The sequence below is a fragment of the Eublepharis macularius genome, chromosome 4 (assembly GCF_028583425.1).
Source record: "Eublepharis macularius isolate TG4126 chromosome 4, MPM_Emac_v1.0, whole genome shotgun sequence".
NCBI lineage: Eukaryota > Metazoa > Chordata > Lepidosauria > Squamata > Eublepharidae > Eublepharis > Eublepharis macularius.
Genome location: NC_072793.1, coordinates 20,935,325 through 20,955,859, shown reverse-complemented (window position 1 = coordinate 20,955,859; position 20,535 = coordinate 20,935,325). Strand labels below are relative to the sequence as shown.

Sequence of the window (20,535 nt, the reverse complement as noted above, 5' to 3'; positions counted from 1 at the left end):
TAAATGCGCCCCTGAACATAAAGAGTCTGTCAATGACACGAGTAAGCTACACAATAACTCTCATGTGAACATAGAGAGGAAGATAAAGGGGAGGCCTTGGCCTCTGTGCCCCGTTTGTTGGGCTTCCAGGGCAACTGGTTGGCCATTGTGTGAAACAGGATGCTGGAGGAGATGGACCACTGGTCCATTCCGGCCGGGCTCTTCTTATGTCCTTAATAAGACTTTCTCCCTTTATTGATCAGTAGCCTCAGAAGGCTCTCTGCACTGCCTTCAAGATGGACGCCAAGTCCTGTTTTTCTCACAGGACTTTTTAAAAAAAAAATCTGTTGTTTTATGGCCCCTATTGTTCTATCTTGCCATTATTTAAACCCTGAGATGGCCATCCGTGATACAGTGAGGAAACCAGTGTTGAGTTGGAAATAGACTTAGCAGCTGGCTTATCCCCTTGAGGAATCCCCGAGTGTTGATATTTTCTGCTCCCCTGGCCTTTTTCAGGAAGCAATTCCAAATCAAATGCGCTTGGCCATGGGGAGATGGTCAGCCTGGATGAGAGCAGCTTTCCTGCTCTGGAGTTGAATAACCGGCGCCTGTCAGTGAAGAATTCCTTCTGCCGGAAGAATGGCATCTACACAAGGTATTAGAGGCTGCTCAAGCAGCAGGAGAACAGAGGAGAGTGGGACACGCTTAACTTGGGAGGGTGCTCTTCCACACTAAATGCTTTCCCTTTCTGAATGAAATCTCAGCACTTCCATGTCTCTCCCGAGGTCCCCACCGCGGCCGAGCCCCGGCTCCCTGCACTACTCAGATGAGGATGTCACCAAGTACAATGACCTCATCCCAGCTGAGAGCAGTAGCCTCACTGAGAAGCCCTCCGAAATCTCCGATTCACAGGTGAGCCACTTTGGAGGCTGGTGGGGTTGAGGTTCGCCCGCTGACCTAAAGCACAAAGTACTCGGGATGCCGCTGAGTTTTGCTGGGTGGGAGGGGAGGAGAACCACCCCAGAATGAACTAACAGAATCACAAGGATCCTGTCCTCAGGGGTCATTTCGTAGAAAAAGAACTGCAGGAACTCATTAGCATGACTCATTAGCATATCTCATTAGCATATGCCATGCCCCCTGACCACCGGAAGTGTGTCAGAAGGCAACACCCACCTCTTAGGTCCCTTTCCCAAAAAATCTCCAGGTATTTCCTGAAAATAAAGCAGAATGAACTCAAAGCAGCTTACCCTCCTCTGGAGAGCCAGCCCCAGCAGCCCTGCTTGCACACACACATGCACACACTGATGAAAATAAAGCAGCAGAATGAATTCAAAGCAGCTTACCCTCCTCTGCAGAGCCCTCACCACTTGCAGGCCTGGAGGACGGGCCATGCGGCCGCTGCCGCCCCTGCCCCATTCAGCTCCCCCCCCGCCCCAGGTTCCTACCAGAGAATCCAGGAGGTGGTGCTGCTGCCTCCGCCACTGCCTGCTGCTAAAGACACGGGCAGTGGGGAGGCAGTGGGAAGGAAAAGGAATCATGTGGGCGGGACCAAACCCACGTGACTTCTTTTCAGATGTTCCGGAATGCCGTTCCGGCGCGTTCCCCCTCCAAATGAGCCCTGCTTGTGATTAGTCTCAGAAGACTTCATTGAAACAGTTATCTTTGCTACAAATAGGCAGAAGCTTTCTCCTCTAATGTGGTGCAGTGACACATATTGTCAAACAGCTACATGAAGAGGTCTCTGCACATGCACAGCAAGACATTTTGCCTCACTGGAAACCTTGGGCCAATGCCAGTCAGAATCTACAAGATTCTGGTGCTGGCTGCTGGACTAATGGGCTCGGGTATCAAAGACACTGATTTTGGAAGAGCGGGGTGGCAGTTGTTTTGTGGACATCCATCTAAAAATAACTGGTGCCTGCTGAAGCTTTTCCTGTGTGGAAGGGTATGTTCTGGTTCACCTCTGTGAGGTACATACAAATTAGAGACACCGACAATTTTTTAAAAACCCAGGCCTTGGTGATGTGTTTTGGTTTGGGGCTCACTGACAGAAAAGAAAGGGGGAACGCTCCCCTGGGGCTGCACCCCAGGCCTTCTCCAAACCGCTGGGCTGCAACTCCACCTTAGCTCCTGGCCCCTCTCTACAATCTCTCTCTAGAGACTCTGTCCAGTTGTTTCTTTGTTTTTAAATTTCAGGAACTGGTGACATTGATAAACATGTTTGTGTAGTGGCAATATCAGTTCCGATTAAAGGATGAGGTAGATGTTTGTAATGCAACATTTGCAGATGTATTTGCATTTTACAAGACAGTGATGTATTGGGGGCAGTCAGAGTCAAACAGGCTGTTATGTGACTTTTAAAGCAAATGCAGGTCAGGATGCCACCCTAGGATTTGGGGTGGGGCTTGTAATCCTTTCAGTGGGATGGAGCAATTACACCAGATTTAATAAACTGGTAAAAATCCTTGCTTCACTTCCTATTGCCCAAACCCTTGCTGATATATTCTGCTTCCCCTCCTCTCTTGAGCATTATTCAGACGGAGCAGGAGTGTCCAAGATAGTGAGTACAGAGCGGGAAGAAAAATATGGCCCCCAGCCAACTGCAGGCTGAACAAGATACTAATCCGACTGAATCCGAAATGATCTGGGATAGTAGACAGCCAGCCAGCCTAGCGAAAATCTGAAAATGTATTTGTTCCTCTACATCCTTCTAGAGAAGGAATGGGGATCAGAGGAGCCAGCAGCATAGCAGCAGAGGAGGAAGAAGCAGACATATGATTGTCAGAAGGATTGGGGACCACATCGCTTTACAGCCAGGCCTTTCTTTCTCTTGCCCTGTTGCCAGCAGCAACAGGCACTAGCAGTTCTGAGGCTGACAGGAGCTGCCATTCCTGCCAGACTAAAGCAAAATGGGCTCCTTTGTCTTCTCCTTAGGAACAGAATCATTGCCAAAGGGCCTGGGCTACTACGGGCACCCTGGGGCAATTAGGCAAGCAGAGGGAATGCTGTCATGGCAACAGATCCTTGCTGCAAATATGTCCAGAGGAAATCTATCCAGGACTGATTTGAGCCCCGGGTAATAGAGGGCATGAAAAGTGAATTTGGGAACAGGGTTCAAATTCGGCTAATGCCCTGCAGAAGGCTACAGAAGAGAATGAAGCAGGGCTTTTTTTCAGCGGGAACACGGTGGAACGGCGTTCCGGCACCTCTTGAAAATGGTCACATAGCTGGTGGCCCCGCCCCCTGATCTCCAGACAGAGGGGAGTTTAGATTGCCTGCCAAGCTGCACTGAGCGGCACAGAGGGCAATCTAAACTCCCCTCTGTCTGGAGATCAGAGGGCAGGGCCACCGGCCATGTGACCATTTTCACCGAGGGCGATTTAAACTTTAAAAAACTCCCCCCTTGTTCCAGCCGACCCAAAGTGGCATCATTGTGTGGTCTTGAGTCCCACCACCTCTTTTCCCAGGAAAAAAGCCCTAGAATGAAGTGCCATAGATCTGTGATTTGCTGCTGCAAGTAAATGCTCCTTCAGGCTGTCACATCTGGCGCTCGAACTTCCACAAAGAGGCTGCTGCCCACTGGCCTGGTCTGATCTGGTCAAGAGATTTTATTAATGGTTGGGCTTTATAATAGTTCCACTGGTGTAGACCAGACTTGCAGATGACCTCTCCACCCATCAGAAAAGAAGGTTTAGGGAAGCTTGAAGGAGCTGCTCAGAAATCAGGCTTTTTTCTGAATGAAAATAAGCTCTTGGTCCAGGGCCAAAGCCCTGATAGAAGCAATGATAGTGGTGGAGACATTAATTGTTATTAACACCACAGGAAGTTTTAGTTTCTAACAGGGGAAAGGGGAATCAACTACTTTATATAAACAGAAAGAAAATTAAAATCTAAACAATCTATGACTGAAGCCGTAACACTTACTTGGGACAGGGCTCCTCTGAGTGATCAAATAAAGGATCCAGTTTAAGTGACTTTGCCAAGGTCACAGAAGGCATCTGTGTGGCAGAACTCAGAACTGAAGCCAATTTTCCTTGGTTCCAGTTCAGTGCTGTATTTAAGGTATTTTGGGGAACCTGGGTGTGTGGGTACAGTGAATCTTCACAATCCACAACGCACACATGCACAATTCATCCTGATCCCTAGCAATCCACACAGTGGACTTGGGAAACTATGGAACTGAGCAGAGAGAGTGGCCGTTTCCACACTGCTTAGCTTGTTCCGGAAAACAGCGAAATCTCGCGAGAAGACGGTTATTGCACGAAATCTCGCAAGAAGACGCTATAACAGCACCTTCTTGTGAGATTTCGCGTGAGATTTCACTGTTTTCTGGAACAAGGTAAGCAGTGTGGAAACGGCCAGTGTAAACTTCACAAGGGAAGAATTCTCAGAACTGTATAACGTGAAGTCTTCTTAATTTTGAGGTCTGTTTCTGAGTGTATTATGGGTTAAAATTAGAAATGTGCACAAACCGGAAAAATGGCAGTTCGTAGTTCATCACGTTTCACGAACCACGAACCGGCACGAAATTGCCCGGTTCACAAACCAGTTAATTTGGTTTGTGAATATGTCACTTCCAGGGCGGCAGCAGGTCTGCAGAAAGCCCCTCCCCCTGTTGCATTTGAAACTGATTAATCAGCTCCAGGCGGTCTGCAGTGACGAACTGAAAAATGAACCAAACGAACCGCTCTAAAATCATAGCGGTTCTTCACAGTTCATCAGAAAATGAGCTCTGACAAACCACTGGTTTATGAACCAAAAAATGGCCCAGTTCGTGACGAACTTTGGTTCGTATTTCGATTTGTGCCCCTCTCTAGTGAAAACACTAGATTTGGAGCATAGGATCAGAAAGTGACGTTGGATCTGTGGCACTGTAAATTTGTTTTTGCAAGGAGAGAAGGATAGGGTGGATTTTTGGTGTGGCCCAGAAAGCCGTGAATTTCCTAAAATTGGTGCTGTATATTACAAGATACCTGGAAATCCTGCATTGTGTTGTATAAAAGTGAGGGTCTAACCTTCCTTTCTAAAGTACTGTGGAATGTGTATATGAGAGACTGGGGAGGGGGAGGCGTCCTACACTTTCAAGCCAGATGTGCTTTTCAAAGGCCCAGTTTTGATCTTGGAATTTTTGGGCATGTGTTTGACCTTGCTGCTATAGCCTCTGAGACAAGGGGCCAGCCCACTTCTCCCCCTCCATTCCTGTTCTGGAGATGTGTAACATGCAGCTTTCATCCCACTCACTTTGGCCTTGGGGTCTCTCCTTGTCTTTGCAATAGTTCAGGAGGCAAGATCCCCTTCCTCCTCCATTATCCCTCAATAGAATGAGTACCTTGGAGGGACTGTTAAAAGCTGAACTGGCTGGAAGTTGCCACTTGATCGCTTCCCTGGCTGGGGCGAAGGTTCGCATGAATGGTCCCTATTGTCCCTCTGCAAATGGAGAAGCTGAATTCAATTACGGAGAGCAGGAAAAGGCGGGAACTGTGCCAAAGCTGCATTGCCCTGGCTAGATCTTTTTTCTTCCACCTCCTCTGTGTGTGTATGTATGAGTGTGTGTTTGTGTGTATGAGTGTGTGTGTGTGTGTGTGAGAGAGAGAGGTCCATCTGGACAGAGTTTTTGGTTGATGATGCCTTTTATAAGTGGGGAAAGAGGTTCCCTGCATCAAGGGCTTACAAACCAATGACTTGGTTTCAAGGGTTTCTGAAATCATAAAATCGTCAGATTCATCATGATTAAATATGAACCATTGCAATGATTAAAAAAAACAAAATTACGTGGCTCTCTATCATCTATATCTGCATAGAATGATGGGGCTGTTACATGAGCCATAGAAACTCAGAGGGCATGAAATATAGAGGGTGAGAGTAGACGCAAGAAATGAACTACAGTTTACTGCTTGTCAGCTTTTAATTGGGGGTGTATTTGGTTCATTTTGACCCCCTAGGACTGGCAACTGAAGCTTGATTTAAATGTCAGACTGGTGAAGCAAAAACACCTGCAGAATTTTGCACTGTCGGGTTTAACCTGGCTGCTGCCCATGCGAATAGAGTTGCTAACCTCCCAGAATTACAATTGATCTCCAGACAACTGGCATCAGTTGCCCTGGAGGAAATGGCAGCTTTGAAGAGCAGAGTCTATGACATCATATGGCAGCTGGGCTCCCTTCTCACCCCAGTCATCTGCCCCAAATCTCCAGGAATTTCCCAAGGCAGAACTGGCAACCCTAAAAGGATCTATGCATGCTTAGCTGGCATGCCAAGGATCTATAGTTCAGGTAGGTGTTGCACTGGCACACCAACTAAGCACATATAGCTGCTTTGCACAGATACAGAGGAGTTAGCCGTGTTAGTCTGTAGTTGCAAAATAGTAAAGAGACCAGTAGCACCTTTAAGACTAACCAACTTTATTGAGGCATAAGCTTTCGAGAACCACAGCTCTCTTCATCAGACACATCTGAAGAAGAGAGCTGTGGTTCTCGAAAACTTATGCTACAATAAAGGTGGTTAGTCTTAAAGGTGCTAGTGGGTTCTTTACTGTTTTACACAGATAGCAGCCCAGCTTGAGCAAGATCAAGATCCCATGGGATAAATTCTTTTATCTAGTCATAATCAAGTTTAAATCAGGTGGCAATGAGTAAGGCTGCCAGATATTCTTTCCTAATTTGTTCTGTGTTGGTATTTTTCACCTCTGGTCGGTGAAAAAGTGCTAAGCGCTTTGTATCTCATGTAATCCTGCAAAATGCTACAAAAATTACATTTCCTGTATGGAAGTGAATGCAAGAAATGTCCCAGCAGAAAGGCATTGGATGGCACTTGATATAGCCGCATGGCTGAAGTTAAGCAGGGCTGGTTTGGTGAGTACCTGGTTGGGAGACCTCCAAAAGACCCTCCATCTGCACCTGAGTTTTCTGTGGAAGAAAAGCAGGGTACAAATGTGATAAGTAAAAACGCAGCAATTCCGCTTAGTACACTGCTGCAGTTTGTGCATATTAAGACTGTCAATAGACTGAAACATAAATTATTTGCCACATTCATATTACCAAAAGGTTAACACCGGTGGCTTTTTCACCGATTGGAATGCAATAAAACTTTAAATTTAAAACTCAAGTGCTGCCATCTTTAATGTTTTCTTCATCCCCCTTGAAAGCAAATGCATCATAAACAGAATAACTGTAGCCTGTATCCCCCATTTTATTTGCTGGCACAGACGAAAAGTGGCTGTCCCCAACTAATCTATTAAAAATGTTGTTTAGTTGATCCAGGAGTTCAATGGATTAATGTTTCCAGCTCTAGAGCTGCTCTAGAGAGCTGCTGTAGCGCAGTGGTTAAGTGGTTCAACTGCAAATCAGCAGTCTATTGGTTCGAATCCCACTTCTGCCATGAGCTCAGCAGGTGGCCCTGGGAAAGCCACTCTTCTCAGCCCCAGCTCCCCAGCTGCATTGTGGGGATAATAATAACGCTAACTTGTTCACCGCTCTGGGTGAAGCACTAATCTGTCTAGAAGAGCGGTCTCTAAGCTCAGTTGTTGTTGTTGTTGCTGCTGCTGCTGTTGTTGTTAGTGTTAGTGTGCATGGACATGTGTGTGTGCCTGAGAGATACGTGTATGCAAGCAAATGGGAGTTCGAGACTAACCGTAACTGCAGCATACTTCTCAAATGACTCCCTTTTTATACAGGATGTTTGTTGCTACGTATTTGATTAAGAACAGCCACTTCCCTTGCTAGGATCTGAGCTCAGCTGCGGCCCTTTGTCTTTTTTGACACAGGCCTATCAAGCACTCAAAGGGAGAGGGCGGACTGTCTCACACACTAATCTCTTCGCAGCATCAACCTGCCGAGCTGGTATGCTTCTACATGCTTTTTAACCCTTTACTAAATTCCTGATCTTTCCCTCATACTCCACAGGGAAGCGACAGCGAGTACGAAGTGGATCAGAACCAGCAGAAAGCCCATTCCTTTGTCAATCATTACATCAGCGACCCTACTTACTACAATTCATGGCGGCGTCAGCAGAAGGGCATCTCGAGGGCTCAGGCTTACAGTTACACGGAGAGCGACTCCGGGGACCCCGACCACTGCCCCATGTCCAACAGCACCAGCACCCAACAAGGCAGTCTCTTCCGACCTAAAACGAGTAGGACTCCAACACCACAAACTCCGGTCAACCCTCCTAGCCAGCAGAGCACCCTTTACCGACCCCCAAGTAGCCTTGCCCCTGGGTCCAGAGCCCCTATTGCTGGATTTTCTTCCTTTGTCTGACATTCTTAAAGGAAAGAAGAAGAGGGAAAAAAAAGATTTAAGAAGAAAAATAATGGGTTTAATAACAGCAACAACAACGGCAAACATTTTGGTCCAGAATTATTATTTTTTTCAGAGGTGATGGAAAGATCATGTGGGAGACAATCCGTCTTAGTTGAGTTTGGAATCATTTACTGCTGCTGCTTCTAGTATTGCACAGTGCTCAAAGGAACGACAGGTTTGCAAACATGCGCCCGGAACAAGACGGGAAGCAAGCCTGTTTGTGGGCCTGGAGCTGGAGGAAGGAAGGCAACAGGGTAAAAAAAAATACATATATGGGAGCCCCCAAACTTAAGACAATGTTTGGCATTGCTGACCACCACCTTGCAGATTGTCCTGCTAGACAGAGAAAGAAATTGTGAATTGGTGTTTCTCAGAATAGTCGTTTTGAGTTTGATTTTTTTTTCTCCAGCCAAAGTTTTCCTCGGAGGGGAACGGGTGAGGGCTCCAAAAGCTGTAAATATGAGCCAGCCGGGCCACTGCAGCCAGTGCGCCAGGAAGCTCGACGCGAGGCTCGCTAGGGTGATGTGCAAAACATTGGCCAGTGGGAACATGCACCGGACAGCTAACAGCTGACCAACGAGAAAGGAAGACTCCAGAACCAACACACAACCAGTATGACACTGGAGAGAATCCCAGTCGCAGTAGCCCTCTCGAATGGATTATTACAGTTTCTGCAGGGAAACAGCACCTCCTCTCAGAACTAGTTTTGCCTCCCTTCTGCTCTTCCACTACAGGCTGGAACATTTGCAAAAGTTAGCCAAGCTGAACGGTGCTGATTAGAAAAACAGTGCGATTTTTCCTTTTGTGCATTGAGATGTGACGCTAGAAGAGTGCGCTTGAGAATAGTTGGGAGGAAGGTGCAGGGTTCAAAGGAGCCAAGTGTTCTGTCCTGTGGCAGAAACACGCTATCCGTATCACCTCACTGGAAAGTGCCTGCCCCCCCCCCCGGGCTTGGTGGGAGAGCTGAGCGCACACAGCCAAACTGAGCCACGCGGCAGAATCCATCCCACAGGGCTGGAGAGTCTCCCGGCACCCTGATTTCTTCTCAGTTCCTTTTGTCCCCCTTCACGTCGTTGGACAGGGAGAGAGAAAGGGAAGGGAGGAAGTCCCAATCCAATCCAAGTGCAATTTGAGGAGGTTTTCAGGGAAAAGATATAAACTTGAGCTTTTAAATGCTGCGCGGCCCCTTGGTGCTGGCTTTAGATTGGATCATGGGGGAGGGGGCTGACTTACGCCTCATGGCAGCATTTTCTCTCTTCCTGCTATCCAAACTAAATGTTCTTTTCAGTTCCATAGAAGAAAAGTTTTTTTTCCTCGTTCCCCTTTTATATAGGTTATTTTTTTAATTATTCACCCCCTCACAAACATTAGTGTGGGAGAGGGAGGGGGCAGGGTGGGTGCCGATGAAGTGATATATCGAAACGATTAGCCTCTCTCTCTTTTCCTTTCCTTTTTTAAAAATTCTATTTTAGCACAAAGGTATGGGAGAGACAGGTGGGGGGCTATTTTTGTTTTTGTTTGGGGCCTAGCAGAATACACGTAAACACACACAGAGTGCCTACTGAGCCCCCACATCTGCTGCGGAGGCCATTTTTCTTTTTCCAAGAGAGTCATGGTCTAGAGCAAAAAAGGAGTCCGGGAACCATGGGAGGAAAAGGGGATCCCAAAAACGAGCACGGTGCTCCCGCTGGGATACCCTCTTTCCCGGGAGTGCTAAGAATCTGTTTCCATATATAACCCTCTCACCTCACCCCATGCCTTTATTTGCACATTTGTTTTCGGAGCCTGGTTACAAAGAGTTGAGCCTGGCACGTAGGGTCCTTTTAATAAAGAGTCAAAATGCAATTTGAACAGTTTCTGAGGGTTTCATTCTATATCTTGCATGTGTTCCTTAACTGAACCGTAAGATACTGCAACAGCATGTACTGAAAAATTATGTAATGATGATGGCAAAAACACTTTTTAGAGCCCTTTGATGCTGTTACTGACAGCTGCCAAATTTAATTCAAAATAGAATTAAACTAACTCACAGACTGTACATTTATATTGTCAAAACATAGGCAGAGCAGCCTTTTCTTCGACATATGTTCATCTGCTCCAGAATCCCTGCACTGACAGAGAGGGTGTGACTAAGAGCGGGACCACAAGTGACACCTGACACAGGTTGGACACTTGTCCGCTTCCCTCATGTTTTGATGGGAAATATAGGCGTCCTGGTCTTGCAGCTTGGCTCTCCGACTGCTGTCCAATGGACTTTTCAACTGTCACTTGTCCAACATTCCGCCAAGCTGCCTACATTTCCCGCCAAAACTTGAGGGAAGCTGGCAAGTGTCCAACCTGTGTCAGGCGTCACTTGTGGTCCCGCTCTAGCTCCATAACTTTCCTTCTCCGTAACATTCTTTCTCCTGTGCTTCTGTTGAAGCCTTTAGTAGGGTTATTGGGCTAGCTAGACTGTCCTAGTTTTCTGGGCTGTATTTGCAGTCGCTTTTCAGAACCACTGCTTTCCTCTGAGGTTAAAATAGAAATCTCAACGTGCCCTAGTTGTGAAGAAAATGGTAAGAATGCAACATGAGTGTTTTGTGAACTATAGTCGCTGCTGTCTACAGAGAATGTGAAGGCAAAACTAGGAGAGAGCTGACCCGGCTTATTGGAAATGTGTGAGGAAAAGTGTTACTTCTTTAATTCCCTTTGACAGCAAATGGAAGAGGGTACCGAATTGTTTTCATGCGAGCCAATATTGCTTTGTTACGATAAAGGAATTGTTTGGTGGAGTTCTCGGCACTTACATATCTCTTCAGACACACACACACCCAAGCACAAAAGGGCTGAACAAAACACAATGCAATCCTAAACGGGATTATACCTTAGAAAGCCCATGAGCTTCAACAGACCTAAAAGAGTGCAACTCTGCTTAGAAGTGCACTGATGCTCAAGCCAATCAAAAAGAACCATCTTCAAAGAAATCATGGAACCTGGCGCCACCCAGCACTTCTTTAGGATAGCAATTTTGTTCATGCTAGTCTTTGAATGAGGATAATGTCTCTCATAATGACGTTTCCAATTTCTGCCAGTTAGTGTACATACAGTGCAGTCCTAAACAGTTACACCCTTCTAAGCCATTTACTTCAATCAGCTTAGATGTGCAATCCTCAGTTTAGGATTGCAGTATAATTCCATATGTTGCATGAGATCCAGGTATCTTTCTTCCAAAGAGAACTACCGTTCTAGAAAGATCTACTCCAGGTGACCAGCAACTGTATGACCCAACCACTTTTTCCCCATGTGTCATGGTTCCCTGGTACCACCTTCATAATTAACATCAGTCATTTCAGAATCTGAAAAGAATTAAACCCTTCACCGAATGCTTCACCGAATGCTTCACCAAAGAATGATGTTAGCAAAGGAAGAAGCCACGTCAAGCCAACCCACATCCCATTTACAGACGTTACCAAAGCACTTTGGGACCATATTGCAAACAAGCTGCTTCCACCCCTCTTTAATAATACATGAATCAAATCTAACGTGATTCAGAACACAGACCGAGAGATGAAGTGCTTTTGGCATAGCACATGCAGAAGAACATTACATGCATGCATTGTGGTTAATGTACATTGAACAAATGTGTCTAAAGACCATTGTGCATTTTCATATGAAAGCACACAAGAAATGGTACTCCACACATAACTTTGCTACTAACCAGCATCCATGTGCACATTGTATATTTGTCAGGCAATACTTAAGCTAGTTCATGCTGTCTGTCTCCATGCTTCCACAGAAATGTGTGCAATGGCCAAGACACATGCATGTGCAATTGAATTTTTTCTTAAACGTTGCTGATGACATGCATCAGGGAATCATTAGTGCACCCCTTTCTTACTTTGCCTGCCAGCTGGGGACTGGAGATGCAACTGGGAGGGCCTTGATTCCCAGAGGACTGAAACTGCACTCAAATGTCAGATTGCCGTGTGGGAAGGCCTTCTTAAGCCTTTAATGTCTTGTGGGTTTTGTCATCTGGTAATAAAAAGGGAGGAGATTTCTGGAAAGCCGAATAACTCTTATCCCTTATGTGAAATCCCTGCAGCTGTTAAAGAGTAACTGCACTGGAAGCTGTGCACGTGTCCAGGAGGAAAATGGTTATATTTAAACAAAAACTATATAAAACCAGAAATTGCAAAAGATGCTTTTTAAAACAGTGAACACAACTGCATCAGAAGGCTGGTTTAATGCAGGCATATTCAAGATCATTACAGCAGCAAGTGATGTTTTCCATATGTGAGTTGTCACAAATTCTAACCACAGATTAATTATACTTAGCGCATCCGCATTGAGGTTTTTCTCCACCTTAGCTTCCAAACAAGAGCCTTTGGGGAGGGCAGAGCATCTACACTATGTCAAGCTCCAACTGTCCGCTTTCCAGCTTTTCCCATTCTTAATACTGTCTTCCCCAAACCTGCTTTACTCCCATCTTTAATGGAAAGAATGGAGTCCAAGCACACAGCATGTCATGTGAAAAGAACAGTGCACATTTTCTTGCAGTAAAGGTCCCACATCTGCACCATTTCTCCACTGTAAGCCCCTTGCTGACATTTTCTATTTTTTCACCTTCTGGGCCATCATAGGCCTTTTTTTAAAAAGAAAACTGTAATTGCTTGTATTCTATAGCACTATACCAATATATTGCCGTATCTATGACCATTGCAAATTTTAGTTTCTCTAAAGTCCCAGTTTTCATGTGTTTAAAAAAATGACATTTCCAGGCCTTTTTTTGTTGTAGGCATAAGGGGAAAGGTACAAGCAGTTTTTGTCCCAATTGCCTGGAAAGAACTGGGGAGGAGATGCTGCAAGAGAAATGGAAGTATGCCGATACTCTGCTATTGCACATGCATGAAGAAAAAGGGACGGTTAGTCACCATGGTGGCTGTGATGACCGCATCCCTGGCAGGCGATACCATGTCACTGTGGAACGGGTGGAAGGGAAAGTTTATTTTTAAAAATGGAAGAAAGTGTGCAGAAAACTCCACCGCCAGCCTTTGCATTCACAGCAGCTATTAAAGCAACTCATCCTCATCATGTGGATGCAGCCTCTATTTATTTATTTATTTATTTATTTCAGGGCTTTTTTTTCTGGGAAAAGAGGTGGTGGAACTCAGTGGGTTGCCAGCACAGGGGGCAATTCTTGGCGGGAGATGGTGCCCCTGGTGGAGCGGCGCAGAGGGCAATCTAAACTCCCCCCTGTCTGGAGATCAGGGAGTGGGGCCACCAGCCATGTGACAATTTTCAAGAGGTTCCGGAACTCCGTTCCACCGAGTTCCCGCTGAAAAAAAGCCCTGACTGACTGACTGACTGACTGACTGACTGACTGACTGACTGACTGGTTGGTTGGTTGGTTGGTTGGTTGGTTGGTTGGTTGGTTGGTTGGTTGGTTGGTTGTCCACCTTTCTCACTGAGACTCAAGGCAGATTACACAGTGTCAGTCAATACGACCAATAGGATGGGACAGCCAATAAATAATGCAATAGGATTTGGATTGCAGAAATCTGAAAACAGAGCTGAAACGAAACATAGGCATTAACATGACATGGTAAATGATGCAGAAATACATAGTAGGATCATACTTACAGCAACAGACAGGACATCCTATACCCAGTCCACAGTCTCGATCCATTTACCAATGCAATTTTCTGAACCATTTTGTTACAGTATAGCCCTATTGCCCCTCCTGAATAATTCCGTTTTGTGTAGTTTGGAGAATACCAGGAGACCGTGAGCCCTCTTCACCTCATCAGGTAAGCCATTCCATAATGTGGGGGCTACAACTGAGAAAACATATGTATGGACAGTTATCAGTGTTGCCCATCTGTAAGCTGGTACCTGCGGAAAGCCCTGCTCAAGTGAGCAAAGCTTTCGTGAGGGCACAAGGCCATGAAAAGCTTTGTACGTGACAGCCCAAACCTTGAAATTAGGCCAGTAACTTGTGGGCGACCAATGGAGTGACTGTAGAATGGGAGCAATATGCAGGCTCCACCGAGCTCCTGAGAATAACTGAGCTGTGATATTTTGCACCTTCTGGATTCTCTGAGCCAACTTCAAGGAATGACCTATGTAGACCACATTACAGTAGTCTGGTCCTGATGTTTCCACGGTGTGGATCCAGGTGGCCAAATCAGCCAGGTCAAAGTAGGAGAAGAAAATGTTTTTTGCACCTCCATGAACGTGTTGGTTCCATTATAACACCTGGGATCAGCGGATCCCATCAAAAGTAACAAGCACAATGTGCTTCAAGATTTCTGCCTTCCCAACCAGCATTACCTGTGTCTTGTCAGGATTTAGTTTCAATGAGTTCACTCTTTCAGTTACTCCAGTCTAAGCCCATTGAAATCAATGAGCTTAGACTGGAGTAACTCCGCTTAGGATTTCACTGTTTGTCGTTTAGCCATAGCAAATAGGCAGTGATTCAGGACCTCTACCACATCACCAGGAGATTTGGTTGATGATGATGATGATGATGATGATAACAACTACTACTAACTATGCTTATATACCGCTCTTCTAGACAGATTAGTGCCCTACTCAGAACAGTGAACAAAGTCAGTGTTATTATTATCCCCACAATACAGTTGGGAAGCTGGGGCTGAAAGGATAAGGAGATCTAGAGAGATATCTATAGATATATATGGCATATTGTTGACAGCATTTGTTTTTCATTTGAGACCGTTCGTATAGCTGCCACTCATCATGTGTACAGTCAGGGCTTTTTTTCAGTGGGAACGCGGTGGAATGGCATTCCGGAACCGCTTGAAAATGGTCACATGGCTGGTGGCCCTGCCCCGATCTCCAGACAGAGAGGAGTTTAGCTCGGCGGCACAGAGGGCAATCTAAACTCCCCTCTGTCTGGAGATCAGGGGGCGCGGCCACCAGCCATGTGACCATTTTCTCTGAGGGCAACCCACTGAGTCCCACCACCTCTTTTCCCAGAAAAAAGCCCTGTGTACAGTAATCATATAGAGAAAGCAAATGTGTGAAACAGCCCTTGGACAGGACTTAATGGAAGTTCCTTCTTACATAGCATTCCCTGATTGGGCATGTTGATGGAAAGACCAATGTTCCCTGATTACTTACTCACCATGTGACATTAATTCAGGGAAATGAGGGGATGGGGAATGGGCAGAGCATGAGAAAGAGCTACTAAGTTAACCCAGGACTGCCTAGTTATAAGGTGAGTAGGAAAGAACCAGCTCTGCTGACTGACTTGTGTGTCCAGTTATATAGCCCTCCAACCTTGGCGGAGTTTCTATTAGTTTAATAAAACTAATCTCATGTGTTTCGGGGTGGGGCACTCTCTGCTCTAACACCAATCCCATCATTAACCCACTATTGTTATTGAGAGGGGAAAGTGGCAAACCAGCACTCTAGAGACTGGGATTTAATTAACCATTGGTGTAAAGGCCAGGCCTCTGGTTTGGATAATGTGGCTGCTCACTTGAAAGGAGTCAGGAAATAGGTAATAAATGTTTCTCTAGTGCAGCTGCCTTGGTGCCTGGTAATTTAATTGGCAAATCTGCAACCCATTAAAAAGCAGGGCTGAAAGGTCATGATCTGCCCTTCCCGAGAAGAGGGTCAAAGTCAAAGAGAAATCCTGTCTTATTCCATAGATGGATGTTCCTATTACAAGGAAGGTTTTTTTTAAAAGAAAAGTGTGTGGCAAAGGCCCGTAGCAGAAGAAATACCATTGGAGATAGAGATAGTACTAAAAGTAGAAACAAAACTCTTTAATAGACGGTTAGCCGTGGTTTCATACCTCCACCTTACTTCTCCCTAAAGCACCTTTTCCTCCTACTTTCTTCATGCAATGAGTAATTAATTTATGGGCCGATTCCGCACGGCTTACCTGAAGCCGGAACATTGTGGGACATTGCGGAACATGCCAGCAAAAACGAGAAAGATCACGTTTTTGCCGGCATGTTCCGCAACGTCCCAGCTTCAGGTAAGCCGTGCGGAATCGGTCATGGAATTGACTGCCAGGGGATATATTGATGATCACGACCACAGATGGTTTTTAAAGAGAATTAACAGATTCATGAAGAGGTAAAAAAATGACCAGTAACCATGGTGTCTAAATGGAACCTCTGAAAAGTAGTGCTAGGACAACTGGATGGCCACTGTGTAAAATAGAATATTCTTGGCTGTGCTTTTTTTAATGAGTTTTACAGATGTTGACTGATTTTATTGTATTTGATGGTTATTTTTTTAACTTCTTATTAACAATATAACAACATACTACAAATAAACAAGCAAAGAGAGTACACACTATAAAAGTAAACTATAATACAATACAAAGGAAAGTACATTGGATTAAACTAAACAATTTCTAAATACGATAACCATAACCACCATACTACTATTTATTTTAAAAAAGAAAAGAAAAGAAAAGAGGTTTTCCCTTATCATAAATAAATTGTATCTAGTTACTCATAAATTTAAAGAAATAAACGATAGGTGTTTTGGTGGGTGCATGGATATTAAATAATCAAAAAACGGGAGCCATTTTACCATAAAATCTGTTTCCTTTGGGAAAAGTTGTGCTTGGTATATGGAATCGTGACTCTTTTCTTGGATGTCATAGTCCCAGATTCTATATAACCAGCTATCAATAGTTGGGGTTTTTGGAGATTTCCAATTAGCCGCTAGGAGAGATTTGGCTGCCAGTATTTGACGGTTATTGTGCCCTAAGATGCTTTTTAGTAGACCCATTTATACATACTATCTTTCATATTGTGGTAAAACCTGGCACACACATGCTCACATTCACACAAACATACAAATGCAGAAATTACTTACAGTAACATCTTATAACATGCGTAACAATAACATCATATAACATGCTTAACAGTATCACACCACCCAAAAGCGGCAGAGAGAAGGTAGCAAAATGCATACACATATTAGTATGCCTTGCAGACTTCTCTTGGGTAGGTGAATATGCCAATCCATCCCCGTCTGCCTTTCCCTAAAAGACTATGGGTCCCTATTCCCCTCTACCTTTCCAGTGGACTATAAGAGAATTTTACTTCACGTGGCTTCCCTTTAAGATGGCCGTTTCTCTGGAGACCATTTGTGATCACAAATGCTCTCATTGTTGCATACCCTGCCTAAATGAAAACCATCTTTGAATGGAAATCTTTCCAGGCCATAATTACTAAAGCTATGTTTCAACTGATTGTTGTATAATGAGCTTAGCAGAGGAAATCAGAATGCAGGTTTTGCTACCGATCCTGCTGTAAAGCAAGCTTTTCTTTCAACATATACACATCCCATCACTAGGAAGAAAGATTTCGTCACATGCTGCTGCTCCGGCCATGAGGATTATCCTTTATAAGAAGAGATTGGTGTGGTGGGGGGAAGAGGAGAAGGAATGCAACTCAGAGCCCACCAGGAGGCCTTGCCCTCCCCTTCTCCCACAGCCTTGCAGCAGCTGGGCCGAGCATCTTCTGTCTCCATGGCAACACATCTGCAGATGACTGCCCATTGGGTTATTCTGTTGTGGGTTTATTTTGCAAAATTGTTTTTCTTCCTTCTTGCTTGGAGATATATGCTCTTTCCCAGCTTTTATAAGATGGATCTTCCCACCTTCCTTTTTTAAAAAATAAAAGCCACATTCTTTCATTTTATTGATGGTTTCTTAGCACATAGTCACACATGGAAAGCACATGTTTCCTGAAGCCATAGTTCTAAATTTAAGAAGGGAAGGTGGAGAGAACAAACTTTTCACTTTGGGAGGGATTAGGGGGAAAATGCTGAGTTTACAGCTGTAAACCTTGCCAAAGTCGAACATGTGTTATTCAAGTGGTGGCTACAAGGAATTTGGAAATGAAGCTGGTTGGGTCTGGGGTGTGTGACAAACTGTACTTAACAGCAGGTTTCCAAAGTGCAGCAAAATCAGAGATCTGTGAGGGGATTGGTTAACTATGCCCTAGAATGGAGAGCTTGAGTGACAGGCTGCTTCCTCTTCTCTGATTGGTCAGTTAGAACCAGCTTGGAGGCAGTCAGTTGGTTTTCTGACAAGATTTTGGAGCCAGGGAGTCTGACAAGAAAAGTCAGACAGGTTCACCTCTAGAGTGAAGAGAGAAGACTCCTTTGCCTTCACTGCAGTATTACAGTCCTGAGGAAGAATTCTATCTAAGAATTCAAAGATTAAGTGCCAGTATAAGCTGAAGTATGCTTTACACAGACACCAGAGAGTGTGTATAGAGTGTGTTTTGGCAAGAGTGATTGGGTAGTAGGTTGAGACTCCTTTCAAGCCAAAAAGAAGAGGGGTTATATCTGAGGAGGAGGAGATTAATTCCAGCCCAATTTTGAAGGGGGTTTGGCTCTGAGGACTACAGGTCTATTGTGAAAGGGAAACAGTTTTAGTTTACTCAGGAGACATAAATATCCTCTAGTTTCAAGAGAAGAGCAAGTGAAGTGCACAAAGAAAGTGATTAACTCCAGAAAACCTGAACTATCATAGGAAACTTCCTGCAGAAACATTATTGCTGCACCTAAATTACTAAGTAAAACACCTCTCACTGTTAAGAACCAAGACTATATGAAAATAAGCTTTAAGGATACTATTTGGCCTATTACATAAAGTGTATTCTGTAATGCCAACAAAACTTTACCTCTGCATTTCCACCCCCTGACTACACTTGCTCAATCCCTGCCTGTTAAATAAAGTTATTTGTTTTTGAATGTTATATAGTCTCCAATGCCATTTCCAACAAAAAGGAAGAGCGCTCCTGCTTTTCCCCATCAAGTTCCTGGACCTAGCTAAAAAGCCAAAATTATATCTGCGTGTCAGGGTGGGACAAACAGGCTTTTCCAAACCACAAATATTAACATGCTACTTGGGGCTGCTCAGACAAAGCAGGGAAACTGGATTTTGGTAGGAAAATCTGCCTCACAGTGGGCAGAGTGAAGGGGGGGGGCGTGTCCATCATAGGTGATAAAGAGGGAAGTGGGAACATTTGGCGTTGAGGTTATTCTTTTCAAAAATAAATTTTTATTTCAGTTAATAATCTGGTCTCAAAAATCACAACATTCAAAAACCAGGAGAAGAACATTTTAATCTGTCAGGACATTCCATCTTTGACCTAAGAGAAGCAGTTCTCAAGCAGAGAAACTTCAAAGGAAAATTACAATGTGAGATTGCTAAAACTGAGTTTATTTGCAAATTGGAAACAATAGGATTACAAATGCTAATTTTCTGCACTTCTCTATCTAGCTCATTACAACATGTATTACAGCTAGCTTCCCGACACTCTAATTCACAATACCCCTCCTACCCTCTGCTTGGATTATAAGAACTCCTTCCTTTTTCCACTCCTCATATCTGATGAAGGGAGCTCAGACTTTCAAAAGCTCATACCCTGGAAATATCATTGGTCTTTACAGTGCTACTGGACCCGACTCTTGCTCTTCTAATACAGACCAATGCATACAGCTACCCACCCGAAACTAATACTTCTGAAGACTGGGAAATAATCCTCTGCATAACAAATCTCTTTTACTCTCTCATGAAGCAAAATAGCACTTGGGGCTGACATTATGCACTGGAGATGAGAAGGAAATCAACTTCCCCTGCAATTTGAAATCCCAGGTCTACTTTTTCTTAAATCAGTACCAATCCACGTAGGGGAGAAGTCTGTGCTATGTGCACAGAGATAGGAAAGCACTTTCTTCGTGCATACAGGAACAAGTACACAGGCAACCAAACGCATGCAGCGGAAAATATTACAAAGCCATTTTACAGAATCCACGCTTTCCCCTACATAGAGGATGAGCTCCATTTAGCAACAAGCAGCCTGCAAAGTGCCTTTCAGCTCTGTTCAGCACAATCAATAGAATATATTGCCCTACTTTAAGCTGAATGGTAGGAGTGGAATGGAATCCTGGAAGATACCATGAGGTAAATTTGTTGTTCAAGGTAAATTTGTTGCTGCAAGCAAATGACACCCAATTGCGGTCTCATCCCCTTAGGTGCCCAGCTCGCTCCTTACTGCCTGCCTCTATTGGTTAGGCACCTGAGCTAAACTACTGAGGGGATTAGATTTGTGGGCCAAGCACTTTGGTTTCTAAAAAGCTTCCCCCCCCCCGCAACTATGAGTCTAATTTAAACAGGCATCACAGAAAGTTATTTTACAGCAAAGGAACAATATAGTAGGATTGGCTAGAGAAGCAAATATAAAGCAATACTTGCTAGGGTTAACATACACTGTGT

General features: G+C 44.6%; 1 protein-coding gene across 1 annotated transcript in view; it reads left to right on the top strand.

Annotated features, from left to right (window-relative positions):
* The window catches only part of SDK2 (sidekick cell adhesion molecule 2), a 104,686-nt gene extending 94,586 nt beyond the window's left edge, over positions 1-10,100 (top strand). Inside the window, exons 39-41 of the mRNA XM_054976827.1 lie at positions 500-634; positions 765-891; positions 7,884-10,100. Coding sequence (XP_054832802.1) covers positions 500-634; positions 765-891; positions 7,884-8,237 — 616 coding nt within the window. The 3' untranslated portion in view covers positions 8,238-10,100. The remainder of the gene's footprint in view (positions 1-499; positions 635-764; positions 892-7,883) is intronic.
* Positions 10,101-20,535: the final 10,435 nt, after the last annotated feature.